The sequence below is a fragment of the Zonotrichia leucophrys genome, chromosome 4 (genome assembly GCF_028769735.1).
Source record: "Zonotrichia leucophrys gambelii isolate GWCS_2022_RI chromosome 4, RI_Zleu_2.0, whole genome shotgun sequence".
Classification (NCBI taxonomy): Eukaryota; Metazoa; Chordata; class Aves; order Passeriformes; family Passerellidae; genus Zonotrichia; species Zonotrichia leucophrys.
Window position 1 is genome coordinate 51,223,583 of NC_088173.1, and position 16,378 is coordinate 51,239,960.

At 41.7% G+C, this 16,378-nt stretch overlaps 1 protein-coding gene across 1 annotated transcript in view; it reads left to right on the top strand.

Moving 5' to 3' along the window:
• Positions 1-4,886: 4,886 nt before the first annotated feature.
• PRSS12 (serine protease 12) overlaps positions 4,887-16,378 on the top strand; it is a 33,443-nt gene continuing 21,951 nt past the window's right edge. The window contains exons 1-3 of the mRNA XM_064711657.1: positions 4,887-5,336; positions 13,017-13,155; positions 15,056-15,234. Of these exons, the coding sequence (XP_064567727.1) occupies positions 5,018-5,336; positions 13,017-13,155; positions 15,056-15,234 (637 nt within the window). The 5' untranslated portion in view covers positions 4,887-5,017. The remainder of the gene's footprint in view (positions 5,337-13,016; positions 13,156-15,055; positions 15,235-16,378) is intronic.

The window sequence follows — 16,378 nt, forward strand, 5'->3', positions numbered from 1 at the left end:
GTTTCTTATTGCCTTGTTGCAGGAAAACAAGGTTCCTTATTTCCTTACAATACGAACTCGGCCCCTTGTACAAGAAAGTACTTAACACTTTAAAAAAGCTTTTCCTGTGATCTCATTACTGTGCCCACTGTGTTATGTGTTAATGGAAACCTCATCAATTACCGGCTGTTCAGCTACATCCTGTGCAATGCAGGGTCACCCTATGGAGCTTATATGGAATTATGGACAAAAGGCCTATTCTCTTCCACATAAGCACAAACCCAAATTAATTTTGAGTCAGACTTGGCAGCATTTCAAATTTCTGCTGCCCATGTAGTTAAAAAGAATGACACTAATGAATAAAATTATTTTATAAGAGCGCTGACTTACATACTAAAAATGTTGACTCATTTGGGCGCCCGTTCCATGGCTCATTTTGCACATGGAAGTCTCCTTTGTGAGAAGCCTTGCTTCTTCTCCTAGTCCTGACCTCAGCCTGGTGTTTGATCTCACCCAGTGCCTGCTAGGCCATGTGTACAAGTTTTTCCATTTATTCCAGCACTTGATCTATTTGCCCCAGCCTAGTTAATTATATGAAAAAAAAAAAAAAAAAGCACAAAATTCTTAGCTAGACAGTAAGGAAATAATTTCATTGCTGTGCCTGGCTGTTTGACTACATTTTCTCTGCTTTGTACTTCTTTCCTGGGGGAATTTTTCAAATAGCTCATTGCCTGAAGTCAGCCCTTGGTCTGAGCTGTCCCATCTGTGCTGCTGCTTGATGCTAACATGGGCAGGAGGGAATGCAGGAGAGAATACCTTGGATAGGGCTATCAGTGGCAGAGAGACAGGACTGAGTCAGGCCTTTACTTGTCACCAGTATTTTAACTGAATTCCATCAACAGCTGGAAGTGCTCAGCTTTTCTGAAATCTCTGCTGACAGCACACTGCATGAGTGACTCAAAAATAAAGGTAAGCAGCTTTACTGCACACAGGAAGAGGCTAATCAGTGAATTTTCCTATTGATTCAAATGGCAGCAGAATTAGACTGATTCTCCAGCGGAATTTTAAATGCCGGGTATTAAATGTTTTGAAATGCAGGACTACTATTTTTGCACGGTTAACACACACATCAGATATTTTCACCTATTCACATGAACCACTCATTGAAAATTAGTCCTCTAATAACCTGTGTCCTCACACGATGCAAAATCAGAGCCAGCCACAGGGAAGAACTATCAAGTGCTTTTAGAAAGCTATTAGGATGAAGGAAGCTCTTGAGTAAGTCTCCTTTAAAGCCTTGCATATTATGAATAACCCACACTGCTCTGGATTATGTGAGTATTTCCATTATTTCCATTTCTTGGGTAACCTAAGGAATCTATGCACAGAAATATGAGGGGAGCAGGGGGTGTTGAAGTGGTCAGATCCATTCATAACTACGAATTATTTATTATTATTTGTTTTATCAACAGTTTGGTGTTGGGGCTATCTAAAATCAGTAGAGAAAAAAGCAGCCAACCCTGTGGAATTGTACAGAAACTAAAATCTATTCTGGCAGATGATTTCCAACTGCTGTTTTGGAAGTTGCCAGTGCACAGCACAGATTCCCCAGCTTTGGTCACAAGTGTTGGTCTACAGGACTGCTGTCAAAACAAGCTAAATACCGAGACTAAGTATTGGAACCATTTTGCAAAATCAGGAATGGGCTTCACCTGGAGCCAGTTCACCCTCTGTAATGTCATCTTAATGCATTATTTTCCCTACCAATCCCAAAAGACCATAACAAGCCTTTGCTTTCCTATATAAATACAGGCTTTGTTAAACACAGATTACTGACTTGAAATCCCCCAGTGCTGCAGCAGGAGTTTAACTTGCAGTTTCCACAGATTTGTGATTTTTCAGCATTTTTTGCCTTTTTTTCCCAAAAAGCTGGATGCTGTAATTTCAGAATCCAGGCTATATGTAACACCCAGACTGATTTTGAGGTTTCCAAAGTACTACTTGCTTATTTTCCTAACTAAGAAAACATATTTTTGATTTCCTTTTCATTTGCAATTCCTTATTCATTTGCATTTCCTTTTTCAAAAGCAGTTCAATTTGTGAATGCGTTTTCAATAGTTTTGTACAGTAGAGAGAACAATTTTTAAGGTGGCTAAATGCACTAAGAGTATTTAATATCTGGAATCTTTCTAAAGCTATATCAGAGTAATAATCCTCTGTTTCTTGTTTCTAAATATGTGAAGGTAAAGTCCACCTTTAAAGCTCAGTGCAGTTTTTTACCGTTATTTTAAGTGTGAGAGTCCATTTTAAATCCAAAAGAATCAAGCTTCTCCAGACCACAGTCTATAAATATAACTCTTGCTTTGTCTTTGCTCTTTCCAATAACTTTTGAGTGATTGTGAGTGCATGTGACAGAGGTAGAAGTCACAGAGATAATGAGCTTCCTCAGAGTGTGATAAAAGCAGTCAAGCAGATCAGAGTGATTCTCTGCGTGGCACCTGTAAGTGCCAGGGGCACAGGACAAACTGTGCATGTGCTCAGACTGTTCAGACACCACAGAAACCATATGGGGGAGACACTCACAAATGCTCAAGCCAAGACAGACGCTGCAAGCAAAGTGCAAAGCATACAGCCTGCAAAAAACCGTCCATCAGCTCCAGGATTCCTTACAAGAGTGCCCCCTCCTCTTTACAGTAAGTTTACTATCAATCTCTTGAATGGACACCAGTCTGAGTCCCTAATCTGTAACAAAAGCTTTATTTCCTGTAGCATTAACAGACCTCATATCATAGGGGAAGTTCATTTATAGTTTCTAAAACAAATGAAGGCTCCTTCTCCTTATAAGGCCACATCAAAAAGAACAATCATTATAAAAATTAAAATCTTCAAGAGTCAGTCTGTACATGTGGTTCCTTCCATTAAACATGAACCCTGTCTTGGGAGTGAATCATTATGACACTGCTTTTTTGTTTCTTGATGCTTTTTTGGAATTGTAGTTACTTCCAAACCTTTTTCCCTGAGGAGCCTACCCTCTTTTCCCCCGCCTCCTGCTGAATACCATTTTGCAAGCTCAAGCACAAATACCTCTACCCAAATAGGTAAAGAAGGTTCACTGCACAGCCCACACACCTTGGGGAGGCAAATGCAATCAGAATACACGAGTTAAGTGCCAGGCTCAGAGCTTTGCCTGAAGCACTTTGCAAGACTCACCATAACCATACTCATTTGTTTTCTTTCCCCTGTGCTGATCAGGAGAACCCTTTTTCTTCCAGGCTACAGAGGGGTTGGAAAAAGAACTTAGGTCAGGGAAAATGAGATATTGTTACTTGATGCCAAAGAGTGTTTACTAGTCAATGAAGGAAACCTTAACAAGCTAGGCTGAGCATGCTTTCAACTGGTCCTTCCCAAAGGATAAAATCAAGCAACTTGTCATGACAGAAACAGAATTTCAGACAATTTAAAAATGGTCATAATGAGTTTCTTTCAGGCTAATATCTTGTATATAGTCAAATACTTTGAAAACAAATTAAATTCTTGCCAGTCCTGATGTTTTTTTAAATAATGCATATCCATATCCGCAGAAGAAATCTCAGCAAGAAAGAACAATCTGTGCATTTCTGTCCACAAAGAAGTGCAACAGACACCGTGATAGCGTAGTTTTCACGTTGCTGTAGAAACTCCAGCAGAGTATGCTTTAACTTTGTGAGTGATTAAAATACAAACTGTAACGCTGCCATAAAGAATCAACCACAGATAAGCAGAACTAAGATGAATGCGGGCAATCCCAAACATTACGTTACCTGCTTTCCTTAGCATTGGAGCTCTTTTGTTCTTATAAACCAAAGTTTAAACTGATAAAGTTGCATTTTGCCACTTTTGAACAGTTTGGAGGTTGCTAAAGGAAGGGCACAGTTCATTGGATACATGTGGCATTCTGCACGGAAAGCAAAATCACTCTCTTTCTTTTAGACTATTGTCTCAACAAAAGATAGTGTAAATACTCATGTGCTCACTCAAGAACCAAATTAGCACTTTCCAGACAAAAAAGTTAGAGACGAAAAGGGACCTTATGGAGAGGTGAATCAACAGACTCACATTACAAATTGCCAAATAAAGCGTACGTGCTCCATGAGGTGGAACTGGACCTCAAGAATGAAGGGCATAGATTAAAACCAGCAGTAAAGTACAACATAGTGACTAACCCAAACTAACAACCAAATGATGTGAGACAAAGAAGCCATCTGACTGACAGCCATCCCGATGGGACAAGGAAATCAGAGATGATCAGGTCACGCAGACCTCTGCAGCGCTCAGAAATAAGCAGATTACTATTCAGAGCACATGGGACTGGGATAATGCTAAACCCTCGAAGACATTTCACGGCATTTGTTTCCAGCCCCTTTGTTCCCCGCTAACACGTCTGGGGATCTCTCCATCCCCTGTGCCCCCAGACGGCCCTGGGGGCCTCTCGCCCCGAAGCTGCGCGCCCCAGGCCAGGCTCTGTCCCGGCTCCTTCTGTTCTTTGTGAGGCTATCGGAGGTCCGGGAAGAGACAGGCACGGGACAGGGCAGAGAAGGTGGCTGCTAGGGGAGCCCCAAAGCGAGGGGTGGGGTGAGCCTGCGGTGAGACCGCGGGCAGAGCAGAACTCGAAGGGACGCCGGCGAGGGTGAGGGACGGTACAGGGGTGGTAGCCCCAAGGCTGGCGGGGGAGCGGGAGGGAGCCCCGGGGCCGGGCTCGGGGGACGCACCCCCTGTAAACCCCGCCGGGGCTGCCCCAGGGGCCGTGCCCGCGGCCGGGCGGGCGCTCCGCTCCGCTCCCCGGCGCGCTGGGCAGGCTGCGGCAGGTAGGGAGCCGGCAGCGCCGGGGCTGCGCCTCCCCGCGCCCGGCTCGCCCTGCCCCCGCGGGTCGAGCAGCCGGGGGGGGCGGCAGGGGTGTGCGGCGAGGGGGATTAGCGGGACGCCGCGGCCCCGCCTTCCCTCCTCGCATCCTGGGCGCGATGAGAGGGGGAGATGGACCCAAGCCGGCGGGACTGGCACCATGACATTCGCCGGCTTCGTGGTGGCGCTGGTGATAGGGGCGATCCCCGGAGCCCGCGGGCCGGGGCAGGTCTCCGGCAGCCTCCCGGCCGCCCGCGCCCCGCAGCCCCCCGCCGGCTGCCCCGCCGGGGGCTTCCCCGCGGCGCAGCGCCCCTGGGCACCGGCGGCGCCCCCTCTGCCGCGCCGGGGGGCGGCGGGCCGGGCGCCGCGGGGCCGCCGCAGCTCCTGCGCCCTACCCGGCGGCGGCGAGGGGCGACCCGGCTGCGCCGCCGGAGCCGGCCGGGGCGCGGCGGAGCGCGGCCGCGCTGACTGCGAGCGAGGTAAGCGGGGAGGGGGCGAGCCCGAGGCAGGGGTGGCGGCGGAGCGGGAGAGTGCGAGGGGCTGAGGGACGCGGGGGGAGACGGACACTGAGAGAGCCTTGGCCGGGCGGCGGCGTTCTCCCATCCCGGACCGGTTCCCTGCCGCTGGAGGAAACGGGGAACGAGGGGACGGACACCGTCTGCCAGTGACAGCCAAAGCTGTTCGCAGAGGAGAGTTAAACTCGTGCATCAGAGGATGCAGCGGAAAGACGAAGGTCCCGCCTGGGTTTGTTTCTCCGCTATTCTAATACTGGGTAGGTGAACAGCGTTTCAAAGCTGCGCCATAAGCGTTCAGCAGGCTCAGTTTGTCAGGGCTGGCTGGCATTCCTTTTTTTAACCGGGTTCACTTACTGGGAAAACCCTTTGTCTGCAGAAGTGAAGTGGCAGAAAGAGAAACAGAAGGATGCCTGGCTCCAAAGATGAGATGTTTACACAGTATGACTTTCTTTGCCCCCTATCTTAGCTTAATGGGGTTCACAAGTTAGTGCTGGTGCTCAACAACATCGTGAGCTGAGACAAGAGACTTGTGCTCCCCTCACACACTCCCAGATGAACTCCCACTGACTTCAGTGGAAGTTTTCAATGTGTAAGGACTGAACAGCAATTTCTGCATCCAGCACTTGATCAGCTTTACATTTCATCAGTGTTGGCATTAAATAAATTGATGTACAGTCTGGTTTTGAGTGACTTCACATTTTCTCCCACATTGCTCTGGTATTATCTTCTACCTAAATAAGAATTGTGTCCTATCTATAGCTATACTAAACATGACCAAGCATAATTGTTGAAATGAAAATTAAAATTCCCTGCTTCATTGTCCTTCCTTTTACATATTTTGTAATAGCACAAAGTCAGCAAGGAGGTTGATTGTTAATATTACTTTTTTGTTCACTGAGAAAGCTGACTTTGTGTTGTGAGGGTTTTTTAAAATTAATTTACTTTCAGATGACTGAAAAGGATTCTTATCCTTCTCTTCCAACACTACCCATAGAAGGGGTGTGAAAAACAAGGTAGTTTGAACAATTATATGTATTGGTAGAAAATACCCCATGAAGAGGATATGGAGGCACCAAGGTCCCTATTGATCATTTGCACATCAAAAAATGCAGCTTCCTAAGTTGTGTTCCAAGTCAAATCTACTCCTTCAAGAAGACAGAATGATGTTATGCAGTACAGATGTTTCTCTGCGAAGAATACCAGGCAGCTGTTGGCATGGAGAAAACAGATACCTTTTATTCACAGATGAAAAAAACCCAGAAGACTTCATGCCCTTTAACTGATCTCACTTTCAGTGAGGGTACCACAGTTGCTTCTCTAATTTAGCCCAGCATATTAATAGTTTTCTTAGAATTCTTCAGTCTGGTTCCCAAAATACTTTATGAGGACTTAGTCTAATATAATAGTGAGGAACACAGTAGTTTATTGCTAAGAACCCAATCTTGCGCTTAGTAAGTTTCAGAATCCCTTCCAAGTTCAGCATGAAGGGGATTTAAGCAAAAAAACCCACTAAAATACTACATGATTTGGGTTTAGCTGTGCTTCTCCAGTCTTTTCAGAATGGTGCTTTGTTCCCCCAGAAAAAGGAAATCCAGGTTGGCCCCTGCTAAGAGGGAAGACACAGCTACTGAACAATAGCCAATACTTTGTAACGGACAGATCATCTGCTCCTGTTGGACATGCCACTGGTGGTAAACTCCAGTGGCATCACCAGGGCCAATGTCTGCCCAAAAGCCTCTGTGGGGCAAGATGAAAGAATTAGAGAGTTTGTGAGATGGCTAAAGGTGGAACATGGACACAAATCAAGCCATTTGTCCAGAAATAAAAGATTACTGTAACATTCCCCCCGAAGTATGTTCCTTTCTTACAAGAGGCAAAAAGATGCCAGTGAGGCAATGTCATGATGTGGTTATAGCTAGAGAGAGAGAGACAGACTGCTCAGAGAGAAACTCACTACACCTCTTGCTTTAGTACCTGGGCTAAGGAAGCCCATACTCAGTGTTAGGCACCTGCCATAACTAAATACAATACCATATTCAAAGGCTTACCTGTAAATCTCTGGGTTTGTCTAGCTTAAATATTATAACTTATCTGCAAAGTTAATTGGCTAAACTTTGTCCTTATGCATATGTTAAATTGTTTTATATTTAAACAGTGACAATGAAATATTTTTAAAGCACCTTTGCAATTATACTGTACAGTACTAGACTAAAATCAGTTTTACTGTTTAAACTAATAGGTTTTGGTCTTTCATTTCCTTCCTTCTAAAAATACCTGGGTAACATTACTTATTCATGCCTTGAAAGCAAGTAAACGAAATACAAATACATATAACTTATCATAATTAACCAAGGATACCAGAGAGGATAATAAATGAATATGAGCATACTCTCTACACAGAGGCCGTATACATCCACCACAATTTAGTATTTTAGTTGCTACTAATAACAACTTACCTGTGGTGTACTCAGGTTCCAAGAACGAGGCCTAGCTCAGTACCTGGGAGCAGGTGCTGCCACACAGTGTTTGTGTGGCACATGGTTACAGCTTTGTGCATATGTTGTTCATGCTATGTTGTTCCACATCTCATTTAAAGCACTTTGAATCAAGTAGGTTAATTATTTGCTTTTCTATTACGAAGAGGGACCAATACAAAACAGGCTAAGTGCCTTTGTCAGAGGTCAGTGGCAGAACTGGAAATAAAGTACACATCTCCAGGAAGGCCTGACTTTAGACCCTTTCCATTAAAATTACTTTTACCAAAAGGTGATTCCACTAATGTCAATCACATAAAGGTTCACTAAACTTTTGTGAGAGAAGACTCAAGCCTCAGACTCATAATCTAAACACTAGATTATTCTCCCTACCTGTTATAGTATAGTCCAAGCAGTTGATGGAATGACTTCTGGGACTTTGGTTTTTTCCAATAGCTTATGATTAGAAGTGGAACATGAATGCCCATATTTTCGTTCTAAGAAGCAGCTCTTCTGGAACCATTCTTACCTGAGCTGCACAGAGTGAGATCCCTCATTTTCTCCAGCTCTGCCCACATAAGACAACTGCAGTCCTTCAGAGCCTGTTACATTGCTCAGTTCCAGTCATTGGAATGAATTGTCAGAGCTTTAAACCACTGATTGCTGACATGATGGATCTCAGTGCTGCAGAGGAACCAATGCAGCACATTACACATTCAGTGTATACAATATTTATGAAAGTTCTAATATAAGAATCCTTGAGTATGCAATACTGCTACTGATCCTCAAAACAGTTCTTAAAAAGTAGTTCTGCTGGAGGCACCCTTTTTCAAGGTTAAAATGCCTGGAGAAAATAACTGTAATTTTAGTCTAGGAGCAGTGCTCAGGAAAGTGATAGACAATAGCATTCATTGATCACAGTGAGCACCATGCATAATTTTGCTGAAGGTAACAGGATTAATTTATTTGAGTTTAGTCAGGCCTGATCCTGGAAGGGAAGTTTCCATTGATTTGAACCAATGTTAGGTTTTACCTGTGCTACATGCAGTTTTTTACAAGTACCTCATACAAACCAGTGAATTAGTTTTATTCTGAAACTGGGATAGACCCTTTTATATGTATTATGGATCCTCCCCATGTACTTTAAATACTGCAAGTAACAGTGTGATCCCATGGGATACAGAGCATGTATCAGTGGGAGACCCTCACACTTGATGTCAGTTTGGACTGACCTAATTGACTCCAAGACAACTGAGATGAATAGTCAGTGCAGGGCCTTTCTGAAGCACTGTTCCACATTGGAGCACCTTGAATATTAGTGCAGAAATAAAAATATTTGTTGTTTTTACAGATTTCCAAAATTGAAATTACTACTTTTGCTTTGGTTTAAATCTGCCATTTCAGAGCATGCTGCACCAGGGTGAAATGCACAAGCAATTTTTACTTCTGATTCCTATTTTCCCAGCCTACATTTACAGCCAAATTGCAAACCTTTGGACAGTGTATACCAAGAAACTATGGCACACCTTTAGCCAACATCATAAACACTACTGCTGCAGCACTAACACATACAGCAGAAGTGGAAGTGATTCCCATCCTATTTGCAATTCAACCACACAGTAACAATGCTCATTCCCAGTGAAACATAAAAAATAAAACAGAGTTTGAAGTTACCCAGCAACTCTGCACATGAGAATGTATAGGAAAAGAGGCCAAGCACAACAGTGCAGTTCCTTTGAAGCTCTTCTGCTTTTCTGAGTTAATTAAAAGTTGGCTGGGTGGTTTTCCTCTCCCTGAGTGTCTCATCTTCAGCCTATATGGCAGGTGTTCTGGAGCAAGTCTCAGCAGCACCCACTGGATACCCTTACTTCCTTTCATTTGCAAGTATAACTTAATCTCCTTTCAAGTGATAGCAGATAGGAAAGAGTCTGACTTGGGCAGATACCAGGACAACTAAAATTACTAGACTGTATGTAAACAACAGGAACTGACCGTCAGTAACCTCAGCTAAAACAAAATTACTGTAAATCCATACATACTTTCTGAGTATTTATACTCATTTTTATAAATGAAGGCATTTCTGTCAAGACAGCAGATTGTATTTTTTGATAAAGGGCTGAATGAAGTCTGTCCTAAGAGCACAGTATATGTCTAGAGCTGTCTCACAGGCCTGCTTTATGTCCTGTGCCCTTGTTTCTAACTACTGTGGGGTCACATCACCTCTCCTCATCCTCCCTCTTCCTAACCAGAGCTGAGGAGGGCAGAGCCATGGGCAGGATCCTGGTGCTGCTGTTCCCTGTTGTTCAGCTTTGTGTTGAGGCAGGGTAGGTTTGATACTCACTTTAAGCAGAGGTCTGACACTATATTGGACTGGTGGAGAGCAGAAAGAGTAGATACTACTGCATTAGTTCTACTCCCAATGGTTTATAGTTTTGTTCAGCAACTAAAAGAGCTGAAAAATTATGCTTAAAAATCTGAGGTGCTACTGTACCTCTGACTCCAGAAACCTAGAGCCTCCAGTGCATACACTTAAGGCAGACATGTTTTGTAAGAGGGAATGCAGACACTCCTCTGCAGAGTTGTGCTCCAGGGGCAGCACAAAGGAAGCCCCTGAGATGTGTTTGGGTGCTTGAGGTGTTACATTGGAACAGCAGTAGACTTAACCAGTGAAAATAAGAATTAACCTGTATCCTTTCAATCATGCTAAATATTAGCTTTCTTGCTTCCTATGAAGTGAAAAAGTGTTTCCTGGCAATTTTACACTGCAAACACTGACTATCTTGCAATTAAAATATTAGCACAAAAAGAGATAGCTGGTAGTGCAGCATAAACACACACCATGGCAGATCATGCTGTTATCCTGCAATTCCCTAGGATCAACTGACACAGGAAACACAGAGCTGTGTTTCATCATGAAGAAAGAGTTTTACATACTGGAAAGAAAAACAAAGCTACTGTAATGAAAGTCTTGATGTTGAGGTTCTGTTTTATGAGGTATCACTACTGTAACTAATGTATCTCTTGATCTGGTAATATAACTACCAGGTGTCTGAACACCACAACATTTTGAGTAAACAACAGAGAAATAATTTTCTCATTAGTACCTTTGATATGTTTGCTATATAATTATGACTTGGTCATATGACAGAGGTTGATACATACTTCAAAGTACATGTACATTATATTTGGTTGCCTCTATTAAATGACAGGTTTAATATTACCTACATGTAAAAACAGGCTTTCTTTTTATTTCTTTCTATATTAGTTTATCAGGTGAAAATCAAGAATATTTAAAATTGGTTACAAAATTACCTTTAGCAATCCTCTTGTGTGTTTTGCTGTGTTTATGTGACTAAGTTCTTCCACCACTGTCATTGGGAAATCTGTAAATACAGAAAGAGGAGTGAGCCAAATTCTGCCATGGAGACTTTAGAAGAAAATTTTACTCTTCAAGTACTCCCTCATTCAAATATTTGAATAGAAACATTGTGTAATGTGTACTCAGGAAGCACTGTATTGATTTCAGTAGGTGTCATGCAGCACTGTAAGCAATCATGCACTAAAATATACTTATTTTTGGAGATGACATCTTCAAACTCGCTTTCTGGTATGTCAGGAATCACTTTGCTATGAGTGCAGTTGATATTTCAAGTGAAAATAATAGTCTATACAAAAGTCTGGTGAAGAGCAGAAATAAACAGAATTCCAAACTCTGTCTGTCTGTGACATACAGAAAAAATACAAAGATAAAAAAATTAAAGACAGATAAATGATGTGCAACATGTCAACAGTATAGTTATATTTGACTCAAATAATCCTCTCTCAAAATGATAGCTCACTCTGTAACATGAGTCAGATAAATGTTGTTTGTAGTTTACTGCACAGTAAGTTACTGCTGAGAAAGTAAATAGGAGGCAAAAAGGAACATGCCAAGCCAAACATGAGGTTAATTAATTCCTTCAGTTATTTGGCAGTTGTTTGGCTTTGTGGTTTTATAAAATACACTGAACTAAACCCAGGACAGAGGCTGAGAAGAAAAAGTGGATCTACCTATTATTATTATTTACACAAAGATGAACACAGACACAATGAAATGAGAGGCACAAACACTGACTATCTCCATCCCACTGCTAAACACCTGCAGACTGGATGATGGTGTAGCTTCTAAGTAGATCACAGAACAGAAGCAGATGGATTAACTGGAATTTCAGACAATATGAATTGTCTGAATATAGCTGGGCTGTTTTTGATAATTTAACAGAAATGTTTCTTGTTGAATTACTGCTCTGTCATGATTTTCTCTGTTTCTCTGTAGCTATCCCTACAACCAGCTTTTCCCATCTTTGCCAGGGCCACTTGGCTACCTTCAACAGTAGATACATCTGACATCTTAAGTAAAACTACTGTAATACAAAAATGTAAAATCTGCTATTTTTCCTGGATTTCTGTGCTCTGTAGCTCTCAAGAAAAACTTTTTTCCCTCCCACTACTTTCAGACAATTCCTTATGGTTTTTAGCTTGCTTTGTCTGAGAGTTTGGTAAAGACCTCTCATGAATTAATAGAACTACATGCAGTGTTTTTCTGTCTGAGAAAAGTATGAACAAATGCATTCTTTGGCTAAAATGAACTGCTGTCATCTATGATATGCAGAATGTAACTTGGGGCAGAGCAAAAGCTATGCAGTCCATGTGGTTATTTTCTGATTCTCTTAATGTCAATGGAATTTTGTGAAAGATAAAAGTACAGCATACTTTATACAAATAGAAATATACATATGCACACACTGTGTGTATATATATATATACACACACACACACATATACATATATATGTTTTGCTCAATTTGGGTAGAGGAAATCACATTTCAATAATTATGTCTATAAGTACTTTGTTAGATCTTTAAGTTATAGCATCAGAAGGATCAGAAAGACGATGCAGTTTCAGTATGGGGAGAATAATGCTTTCCTCATGTACAAAAAGGGTTCTCTTAATTTGTGTATCACTATATGAGAATGTTAGGTGTGCCAGAATGTTTCTTGGAAACAGCTCAGTATCCATGAAACAAGAACTCAGGGAAAATGAAGTTCAGAGTCTTGTGTGGGATGCATTAACCAAGCAATAGAGTATCTTGGAGATGTAATTGTTTTATTTTTAATTTTTGGTAACCAGGGTCAGTGAGACTCCGGGGAGGCAAGAATGAGTTTGAAGGTACAGTGGAGGTTTATTTGAATGGAATCTGGGGAACAATCTGTGGGAGCCATTGGGACAATAATGACGCGACAGTTGTATGTCGACAGCTTGCACTTGGGTAAGTTTCAGTTCAAGTAAAAACCAGTCAACTCATTTTCATGATGTTTCAGTATAAAGGACAATCTCCTTTTTAAATCCTGGGGGCTTTTTGTGTTGTGATGATTGCTTTTTTTCTGTTTGAATGTATTTGAACGCTGAAGTTGTTCTTCCCAGAATACTTTGCTGGCTTCAGCTGCATTACACTTCAAAGAGGAAATCAGTATTTCCTCAGAAAGCTGAAGATAGGATCTGGACAGGAGCAGACTGTGGCAAATGCTTTGCTTTCAAAGTGAAATGTGTGAACAGGGTAGCAAGCTTCAACAAACTGCTCTATTGGACATCTGGGAGATGTCCACATGGACAGAATTACGTGGTCTGATCCTGATCTCACACATCTAAGTGTAAATTAACAGCTCCAGTTAGGTTATTGAATCTATAACAATGTAAATGGAGCCAGGATTAGACTCTACATGGGCTCCTAATCACAGGAAAATTCCTAATTCTCAGGGGTAATGGGTTATCCTAGTAATCACCCATTGTAGTATGCCAAATGACACCTGGAACTCATCCTACGTTTTTGGCAAATGGCAACACTTTAGAGCTACAGCCATACTGGACAGGCTGAAAATCCCTGCACTGTCCTTGCTGACCACTTCCCACTGCTGCCAGAATGCAGTTAATCAACAGCACCCTTTAGCATAATGTCTGCCTTTATTGCCTTTCTAACATTTCTTTCACTCACATACCAAAGCACTGGTTTTGCTTGCTACAAGCAGTAAGGGGCTTTTAAAGCAGACTTGCACTGTGACATTCCTAATGATTAATCCACTTTTTAAGACTGCTAGCCAGAACTAAATCTAAGCTGGTTTATAATGTTCAATACTAATCTGGACACACCATGCCAACTTATAAAAATATAAGGATTAGATGAGATAAAAGTTCAGCCATCTGGAGGCTGTGATTTTGCTTATGACTTCAGCTGTCTACGTGCAGTGGCTCCTTCCCTCATTTTCATGTGAGTCCTATCTGCTCTCTATACCCTGAACATTTCAGCTGAACGAGGCTGCTGTTAGCAAAAGTAGTTCAGCAATATGGGTGAATGGTTTTGTCTTTTCAACAGAAATGGCTCAAAGTTAAACCCAGGCCAAAAAAGCTCCAAGCAAACAGCAGCTAAAACTTGGAGCTGTCTTGAATGTTTCACAGAAATGTGGATCTCTGTACCACCAGGTGAACTCACAAGGCATTACTGGTGCTTTTCAGGTGCTACATCTATCTGTTCCTTTGATACCACCATGTTTGGGCTTTGTTTTAACTTCATTGTGCTTTGCAAGGAAGAGAAGATGGCTCTATAAGTGTTGCTGTAGATCCAGCATGAGAAGGAAAGAGAGCTGTTTATAAAATGTTCTGGGTGGATGGGAATGGCTGAATTGAGAAAAATGGATGGGGGCCTGATCTGATGGACTGTGAGGTGGTGGCACTGCCCCATCATCACAGCCACAATACAAGGCATTTATGGGCAGAGCATGGTATGTCTGCATGGAGGAAAGGACAGAATAAGGGACAAAGACCTGGTGGCATTACCCCTCCTGGAAGTGTAACTATAGTGGGCTGGTACTATAGATTCACCTATGGACTGTGGAGTCTGTGTAGTTTTTGTAGTTAAGAACTGGGAGAGCAGGAATGTAGCTGGCTCTGCAGTAACACAGTCATTGTACTAAAATATCCCACAACAAAATGGTGAGAACTGGGTCACATCTGTTACTTTTCTTTGTGCAGAAGACAATGGTCAACTGTATGAAAATGTGATGAATTTACACTACTGAAGAAAGCCCTTTCTTTTCTACTCCAAGATTTATATATGAGAAAATGTTCCACTTCCGCCCTCCCACTCTGATATCCTATCCTGATTATTTTTACAGGGAAAAAGGTACAGCAAAACACATACCCTTTTCTGGATTAGGCCTTATTCCTGTTTTCTGGAGTGAAGTGCGTTGTCGTGGTGATGAAGAAAATATACTGTTATGTGAAAAAGACACCTGGCAAGATGGGACATGTCCTCAAAAAATGGCAGCTGCTGTCACATGTAGCTCCTCCCTGGGTAAAAAAAAAATACATATGTTTTCCTCAAGTCCTTGTTTTATTTAAGTAGAAGTTGTAATAATTACAGTAATTAAATGAGAAAAAGTGTTGAGATTTCTTGGAACAGATTATACAGATTGAATAATTGCATTATTAACTGCTCCAAATACCTCAAGCAGCACCTAGCCTAACAACTTTTTACCCTTCCTAATCAACAACAAATTGTTTCTTTCAGATGTAGGTTGTGAGAAAGAGTAAGAATCTCTGCCTGTAAAATGAAGACAGTTTCCCCACTTTTTTTAATGTCAAACTTATATTATTAGGAAAACAAGTATCATTAATGTTTTTAAGGTATTTGATAGTATTTTAATCAAGATGCTAACTAAATGGGCAGACATACTATCAGATGTAAGATAGTGGTGCCTCGAGTGGGGCTAGGCAGGCAGTGCTGGGGAGTTGGCAAGGCCAATCTCTTCAGCTGAAACCAAAACATGTGACTGCAGCCAGTTCTGTGCTGCCTTTCTTCTCCTACTTAGTTTTTAAGTGGCTTTTAAAAGAAAATTTTGGTCTTAGAAAATTCTTGAGTAGAGGGGAGAATCTTTTCAAGGTAAGAGACAAATTAAAGAATGAAAACAAGAGAGTTTTGCCTAAAGAAACTGAAAATTATAAATGCTTTTACATTTTTCAGGTTCTATTGCAAATAGCCTTTAAAATATTTATAAAACCCCCCCCCCCATCAGTGATACACTAATATGAAATTGGAGAAATGACCTCAGTACTGTTGTTTTGGTTTTTTTTTTAAATAACCAAGAATTAAATAGTAGAATTAATTGGCTGGAAAGTTACACAAATATTACTCAAATTTAAATAATTTGGATGTTAGATATGGTGGAATTTTAAAATAACCTGGTTCACATCACAGCAATTATGGGGTTTTATATGGCTTTAAACTATTTCCATTATTCTAGATTTATTTAGCAGTGATGCTTTCAAGACAGTTTCTTGGTACACCAGAAGAGAGCTACTGATTTTAAAAGACTGGATGCAAGCAGGGAACAATACTTGCACAATTCAACTGAAACTCCACAGTCAAAGAGATTTCACAGCTCTGACCGCATTTTCTAATGGAATGAGAAAACCCAAGGATTAATTTCTGTGTCCAT